The sequence below is a fragment of the Athene cunicularia genome (assembly GCF_003259725.1).
Source record: "Athene cunicularia isolate RWA chromosome 1 unlocalized genomic scaffold, athCun1 chr1_part1, whole genome shotgun sequence".
Taxonomy (NCBI): domain Eukaryota; kingdom Metazoa; phylum Chordata; class Aves; order Strigiformes; family Strigidae; genus Athene; species Athene cunicularia.
Window position 1 is genome coordinate 26,119,857 of NW_020799091.1, and position 8,445 is coordinate 26,128,301.

General features: G+C 34.2%; 1 protein-coding gene across 1 annotated transcript in view; it reads left to right on the top strand.

Moving 5' to 3' along the window:
* The window catches only part of UFM1 (ubiquitin fold modifier 1), a 10,434-nt gene extending 3,468 nt beyond the window's left edge, over positions 1-6,966 (top strand). The window contains exons 4-6 of the mRNA XM_026854813.1: positions 2,571-2,610; positions 3,025-3,057; positions 6,760-6,966. Of these exons, the coding sequence (XP_026710614.1) occupies positions 2,571-2,610; positions 3,025-3,057; positions 6,760-6,827 (141 nt within the window). The 3' untranslated portion in view covers positions 6,828-6,966. The remainder of the gene's footprint in view (positions 1-2,570; positions 2,611-3,024; positions 3,058-6,759) is intronic.
* Positions 6,967-8,445: the final 1,479 nt, after the last annotated feature.

The following is an 8,445-nucleotide window of genomic DNA, read 5'->3' on the forward strand; positions in this document are numbered from 1 at the left end:
AGACAGTCATTGTACACAATTCATGACTGGCAGAACTGGAAGTGAAAGCTGAATCATTAAATGGGGGAGGTCTCAGGAAGTCTCAGTCATGCATATCAGTCTCAGTCCTTCCTGATTTTATATATATATATATATATATATATATATATATATATATACACACACATACATTTGGCAGGGATAATATGGATAATGCAAATTTAACTCCCTTTTTTTATATTTTTTGTGTCTTACAGAGTATATATAAAAATACAGATAGAAATGTAGAGCTTTGGAAACACCGCTGTCTTCAGTTTTATCTATTTATGGTTCTTTCCACAGTTGTCACAGCTTATTGTGACTGTTAATTTTCTCACAGTGTATAGTATCTATTGTTTTTTTCCCTTCACGTGTTAGAGCTACTTGGTACTTAACCTCAAGTGTACATTTGCAGAATACTTACAAGAAACTTCTCTTAACCTTTGTGCAATTATTACTAAAACAGTAATCCATTTCCACTGAATAAATTTCATTCTTTCATAAGAATGTATATTTTTGCAACTATTCTATTGTTTTTCTAATGTTAATCTTCATAGATTGGTGCTAAAATACTATGGTTTAATGCACTTATCTGCCTTTCTTTGTTCCAAAAGAAGTTTAGTTTACTGCTGTAGAGGACTTTTGTCATCCTTGTAAAAAGTGAGAAAGGAGTATAATTGTTGGTGTGTGATTCTCATCTTTTCCTTATAATTTGACTGTAGATACTGACAAATGTATTTCCTAGCATTGGAGTCAGTAAGTTGTGTTGCAGCCTCAGTTACCAGTTCGTACTGCTTTTAAAGGCAACAGTCTTTTTTTTAAAGTGTGTGAGTTTGGGGCTGGATGTTACCCAGTTTGATTTCATAGAAAGCCAAGGATTATCTGTTGAATAGAGAACTTCTTTGCTACTTGAGTATCCATTTGACTCTGTATCACAGAAAGGTTGTATGTTTTCTTTATGGTAAACATACACTTAGCAGCTACAGTAAGGACTATTGATTTAAGTAGTGAACCATGTGGCACCAAAATACGTGTCATTATTTCCAGTGGTAGTTTCCCTTTCTGTATTATACTTGTGATGATTTTCATGTGATGACAACTGTTGCTTTTTGGATTTTTTTGTATTTTGGCCCAAGATAACAAAAGTGTTCTATTCTCTTCTAACACAATACAATATGAAGCAATAAGAGAATCTTAACTAGTGCTTTACTGACTGGTTGCCACACATTTTCTCATGTGCACCTAGTTTATTGGGATCAGATTCACCTCCTGAAAAGCAAAATTACATAAAATGAGTAGAGATGTCCATCCTCCTGTGAATGTTCCATCCCTTTCATGCTTTGTTGTGTATCAGAAGAGGCAGAGGAGAAATGAGAAGAGGCACTTAACATTCTAGAAGCTATGTTTTCATTTTTTTTCAGATGATTTATGATGAAAGATCCATAGTATCACTTAGTTACAATGGAAACCAGAAGACGGGAGAGCTCTGCAGTTCTTCCAAGGAAGCACTCAGTGTTAGCGTGCATAGTTAATCTCCCCATTTTCTTACACAATATGGAGAGGAGGATGAAGTGCTTTGAGAGGAGGTTTCACTGATACCTGCTAATTGCAGAGACACCAGTCTTTTACCTTGTGGGTTGTTCATTGTGCTAAGTAAAGGAAGTCCAAGGAGCAACCTTTGGTCTTCAGACCAACTAGGTAGCACTGATTGACATGTACCCACCCTACTTTTTCTGTTCTGTGTGGTCCAACCACATTACATAGTGCAGGATTTTTCTCTGACCCTGCCTGGCTCCCTCTAGTTTTGAGAAATAATTATTTTTGGCTTCCCCATCTCAGTTCAGATTTTCTGAAATAGTTTGAAGCCAGCATGCAATACATCCCCACCTGAGTAGGGCCTTTCATGTGGTAAAACTGACCGCATATGTTGCATGTGGAGGTGTGGTACTGTGGAGACACATGGTGGTGATTGAGGGTACAAAGCCTGCTTGGGCTGCTGTCAGAAATCTGAGGAGGGAGCCAGATCTGATGGAGTGCCGTTAGTGCTTCCTTTTGTAAGCAAGTCCTGGAGTGAACTCTACTTTTGGAGCAGTGCAGCTGGAGAGCTCCCAATAGACCCAGAGAGAAAGCTAGGAGATTGGTCAAAATTAACCAAGATTAGCTCAAGCTAATTCTTGTCTAAATCCTGTTAGACATAACAGGTATGCATTTTAGGAGTTTGTTTCCATATGCATTCCTTTATTTAGTGTATTAAGAACTAATATTTCTTAATTTTGCAGATGCTTAGCTCTTATATTTTACCCAATGAGTGATAATAATTGGATTTAATTAGTTGTTTAGTACTGCAAATTTTGTGTTCTGTATTGAGGTGTCTAATCAACTTTGACTTTAAGCCGTTATTTAGCTATATCTGTAAATCTGAGGGGAGTCTTTTATCATAATTCTTTGGTACCCAAGCCAGCTAAAAATATAATTGCTTTGAATATCTGTCATATATTTTCTGCTTTAACTATGTCCCTTATGTTATTTTGTCCCACTCTTATTTTCTTTAGTTCAAAGTTCCTGCAGCAACAAGTGCCATTATAACAAATGGTAAGAATATAGTTGGGGTTTTTTTTTAGTATTTTGTTTTTAAATTGTAGTTTCTGTGAAGGTGTGCTGATAAAAGCAAAAGTGTCTTTTCTTTCACAACCTTTACAGACTGCAGACTGAATTTAATAATACTGCAGCATTATTTAAATTGCTCATGCATGGAATAAAGTTATTAAACCGCTAATACTATTGATTTGGTTTTGTCCAACTATATAACTTGGATTTTCTGTGCTGAAGGTTTCTTGTTAGCTCCTGTGATATGACTATTTTTGGTTATAGGAAATAGTTGCATGAAGACCTGATGTAATAATTGTATCTTGTCAGTATATTATATTTTTTGAGATGTATGTTTAGTAAGTAGTAAATTGTAATATGTCTGTTTCATCTTCTCTTTTTTTTTTTTTTTTTTCCTAGATGGTATAGGAATAAACCCTGCACAAACAGCAGGTAAGTTATTATTTATGAAGCCCAGTATTAAAGACCTCAGTTATTTTTCTTTTAAACTAAGGCATAGCACTCAGGGTCAATTTATATTTTAAGTTTTGATTTCTTAAATGGGAGAAGCATTACCTAGTAGTTGGAAACTACAGTCAGCATAGTGTGTAAAAGGTTAAATCCGTAGAACTGTTGTTCAGCATTTGTTTGTTTAGGTCTGTGAAAAAAATGAGGCACTTCTGATCTTCAGAGCATAGCTATTTAGTGTGCTATTTTAAACAGTGATACTACATTACGTGCTACTGAAGTAATAGTTATATTTTTCCCCGCTGTATCTGGTTCGATAGTATATGCTATTTTAGCAGCACTTCTGATATGTTTAAAAAGTAATAGTTTTAGAGCAGGAACTCTAGGTGCTTTGAAAATCACGTTTTCATGAAGAGAGGATCTTCTTGCCAATATCCCTCTTGTTCTCACCAAGCAATTCTGTGTGAGAAATTGATTTCAGCTTTTGAGGCTTGCTGTGAGACAAGAGTTTATCTTTGTCAGTGAAAAGTGTAAAGCTTTTTCCCCATCACCTCCTGATACATGGAAATGTGGTACAGATGTTGACTTGTAATAATAATAGCCTGCTGTCTGGAAGCAGGCTTCTGTGGACTTGTTCTCAAAAAGCTATAAAATTAATTCGGAAATTCTTACAGTAGTCTAATCTCAACCCATTCGAGATGACAATTATGGTGCAATATCTTGTTAGGGAATAAATGTTCATAACTTTCTACTAAGAAATAATAGAAATGGCTTTGCTGCTTGTACCTAGTCATCCAGTGAAAACTGTCTATCTTACTGTGAATTTTACTGCTGCTTGCAAACATGATGAACAGTTGATGGAGACTTGCTGCTTCTCTGCTTTTTGCATGAAATCTCTGCCAGGTCTCATTCATTTGTGCCCTCTGCCAGTCATTATTGAAGATACCACACCATTTTTTTTTCAGTTTTGAAAAGAGAATAAGCAAGCAAGGTATTATCAACATACTTATATGTAAGGTAAATAGTATAAAGTAAATCCTTGCAGAGCACATAGTACTATCCAATAGTTAGAAGAGCAGTTGCTTAACATTTGGGGAATTTCTTGGAGTTGTAAAAGGAACCATTTAAGTGTAGTGAACCATTTCTGAGGTCTGATTGCATCACCAACCACTTGAAAATGAAGATCAAGTGAGTACGTGGCTTTCTGATCCACTAGAGCTTTCTATCCTTCCTGGACTTGTTTTAGGACAGTTGGATTATGGTTTGACAGGTGTACTGTCTCAAGCAGATTCCTCAGCTGATGCTGTCCTCATCATGATCCCATGACCAAGTGTATTAAAACCAGATAATAAAACTAATAATTTAGTTTAGCTGCTAGATCATCAACCACCTGTAAAGCCACATTTTTTACATGACCAGTTAAGAATACTTAGGCAAAACAGGGTAAGTCAGTTGTTTAAGGTATACTTACACTGTTTTGCTCAAAAGCATACTTCCATTTTGTGTTATGTAGCTCAAATTAGTTGTAGCTTAATCTGGCAAAATAAATGTATTTAGGACTACTCGATTCCTGAATTAAAACATGTTTGGAGCTATGCATATTGGATTCACATCTCTAATTGATTTGCTTTACCTCTCCTAAATTTTTGTAAATATTGAGGAATTATTCAGTAGTTGTTTAAAACAGCATCTCATAATCAAGGATCAGGGTAAAACAGGAGCATTTAGATGCAAAATGTTTTCATCACAGTCTTCATCTTATCTGCAAATGTATCATTTAGGCACATGGATTGCACATGTTTTGGGGTTTTTTTAAACATAGGAGGTACCATTGCCCTGACAATGATGTGTTGTTGTCCTAAAACTGGGGAAAAAAAAATCAAACAACCCAAAAAACACACACCCCACCCCCCAGAAACAACAAAAAAATTACCTACGCCAAACCAAAATTCATCCTCTGTTTAAAAGTAAACATATAATTTAAATTAACCTAATGTTCAGTCTTATTAATTGATATCTCAGAAATTTCTTAGGGTAAACCATACTTTTTTTCCCCTTTTTTTCTTTTTTTTTTTTTTTTTTTTACATGTATTAAAGTTCCTATAGATTGAACAGATGCATTAGTCTTCAAAAACTTCCCAAAATAAGATGATCTATGAATAAAATCATAGTAATCCTTGAGGATTTCAGAGGTTTTGCACTGTTCCACTGTTTCCCCACCTTTCTGAATAGAACTACTCCTCAGGTATGACTTCTCTCATTCTCCCTCTGATTCCCTGGAGCAGGGGAAATGAAAGCTGAAAAAGCTAGATTTAAGACTTAATTCCTATATTGATTTAAATTTTAAATCCTTGATACTTCAGGGAATACTATGCCATAACTTTAATAAAACCACTGATATTAATGATGGAAACAGACTGAGAGGTGGGGTGAACTGCTGTCTGCATGAGATGCAGCTATGGCCTGTTTTAAGATTTTTAGAGTTTTATGATGGCCATTGCAATATGGATACTTTTCATCTGGATTAGTAAGCTTAGTTCTCCAGTTTGCTGGTGTGACAGATTTATGTTCAGTGGGTTTTATAGATCTCTTCGTTATGTGATCTTGGCAGATATCTAAAACCAGAACATCTGATAACACATTCTTTTGAACTGATTTTCTGATATTCATTATATTGAGTAAGTAGTACGGTTTTGATCCTGATCCGTGTGACGGAAAAGTGAAATCTGAAAAAGTGTAGCTTTGTTCCAATATGGTAATAACTTGAACAAATGTTAAATACCTTATTTTTTATGAGAGCACTCTTCATCCCTGAAGTGTGATGCTTGGGAGGGAAATACAATTATTCTGCTTTTACAAATCAGCACAAAGAATAAGAATATGTAGTTACTATTGAAACCTGGTATTGGAGAATTACATATAGTCAGTTTCATGCAGTAGCAGTATGAAGTTAAAAAAAAAAGTTCCATATAGTAATTAAGTAATGCATCACTTTTAGCAGTGCAGTTTCATTTTCAAATGTTACATTTAATAGAAGAAAATAGCAACCTGAATGGCAATCCTGAATCCATACAGAAAATATTATATATGTCTAAGTATTAGAAAATTCTAATTTTCATACTATGCCCTCTTGGAAAGACTAACATGATTAAGACTATATGGTAATAAATAGGAAGTTCAAGATTTTTTTTATGCTAAAATGAGACTGATTATGGTTGGATATGTGGGTAGCCTTCCTAAAAGAAAAGTACACTTGAGGTTCTGAAGATAGAAGCAGGTAAGTACTGAACTAAGGAAAGAATTAAAAATTAGTATATGCATGAATGACCTCAAGATAAAAAAAAATAATTATGGAGAAGTAAAACTTAATTTCCCAGTCTTTAAGTTATTATGGTGTATAAGTGAAATCAGACTTTCAGGTGTGTAACTGCAAAGTTTGAAAAGCCAGAGCCTTCAAGTCTTATTAGACAACTTCGGGTCTGGTATTTTTATTTTAAAATATCTTTGGAGTAAGAGGTATAAGATGAAATTCCATGGAAACATAACAGATATATTTCTGGTATATTCGAGGAATTACTACAAAGATGTTAAACACTGACCTAACATTATTATCCTTTAAATGTGTATGTTTGTTTAGGTAATGTTTTGTTTGGTTGGTAACACACTCTGTTTTGTTTGTTTGTTTAGGAAATGTATTTCTAAAGCATGGTTCAGATCTACGGATTATTCCCAGAGATCGCGTTGGGAGTTCTTAACATCTCGCAAATGCTTTGGAATAAGTGACATTGCTGTGCAGCAAAGGTCTGTTTATTTTGGAACTCCAAAATGCAACTAATGAATTGGCCTCTTTTAAAGCTAGCAAAAATGACTTCCCAGGATTTGATTTTTTTTTTTTTTTTTTTTTTTTTTTACCTCATGCACTGATTCTTGCCTGACTTGCAGAAGAATGGGCTGACTGGAAAGATGGAGTTCTCTGTAGGTGTTACTGATGCCACCAGGGTAAAACACACAGCCACAATAAATGGATATTTAAAATACTGGATATTGTTCAACCTCCTTTGTGGAAGGGGGAACTGTGTTATGGTTTTGCTACAAAGAAATTGTTCCTACTGAGTGCTAAAACTTTTTTTTCTTTTATTTTTTTCTAAACTTCCATGTTTAGTGGAACAGTTTTCACATGGTTCAAGTATTAAGCTCAAATAGAAGGGAAATTTCAGGAGTTTGTTGCTCAAATAAGTTAATAACTGCCAAATGTTCCAAAGTAATTGTAAGATTTAATTGCTGCAAATATTTTAGATAAAAGAGAAGTTGGAGGTTTCCATGTATTAGTACTTCATTTGATGTATTGTGAAGTTAAATGCAGTTTCAGAGAATTTATGAGACCTAATCTCTTCACATGTGCCATCAGTTGAGAAGAATTGCAGCATAATTTGGGAATATATAGGTACTGATCAAATACATCATTCCTTTTTCAGTAAACTAATACTGGTTCTTTCTAAAAGTCTTGTTTTGTTACTGCATGTTATATGGGAAACAGCATAGAAATCACTGAAATGTTTGTATTCAGATTATATGCTTCTTGCTTATAAATTGCCAGGGGTAAACTGTCAATCATGTATTTTTAATTAGAAATTGCTGCTTTTCTTGAACTGATAATCTCCTCTGTGATTTAATATATTTGGCAAAATCTTACCCTGTTGCATTTTTTTTTTCTGTCCTGAGTTTAACAGAAAGAAAAATGGGCAATGTAGTGCTTGGTTAAATGAATATTGTCACAAATGCAACTGTCCTGTGCAATATTTGTGCTCTAGAGAGATGTTCAGATAATGTGTCAGATAGTACAGAAGTACAAAATGCCCTTCTGAGTGTGTGTAAATTGAGTATATAGAGGAAGATTCTTCTGAAAGTGATACTAGACTATAAAAATTTTTCAGCTCTAAAATGAATTGTGAAATTCTGGATTTTCCTTTATTTTAATAAACAATTATGTGAAAAAAAAGTAAAAATTTTGTTCCTCTTTCATATTCTTGATTAGATTTTGACAATAATTAAAAACTCTGCCCTATAACCTTCTAATCAATATGCTTTGAGATTCATTTCAAGCCAGAATATTCTTTATTATGCAGAGAGCGTAGTTTCTATTAATCTAATGCCACAACATAATTAGGATGAGCCAAATTAATTGCTTGTAATTTTTGCCTGCAAATCTCTTGTCTGAATACCTGAAAAACCACCTGATACTGAATATAACAAACAGAAACTCTTTTTTTCTTCCAGTCTAAAGGCACTGTATAGCTTTTGAAAAGCCATCATGGTTAAATGCATTTTGAAACTAAGATTCTCTGATGTTTATGTAAAGGAGGATTATGTAAA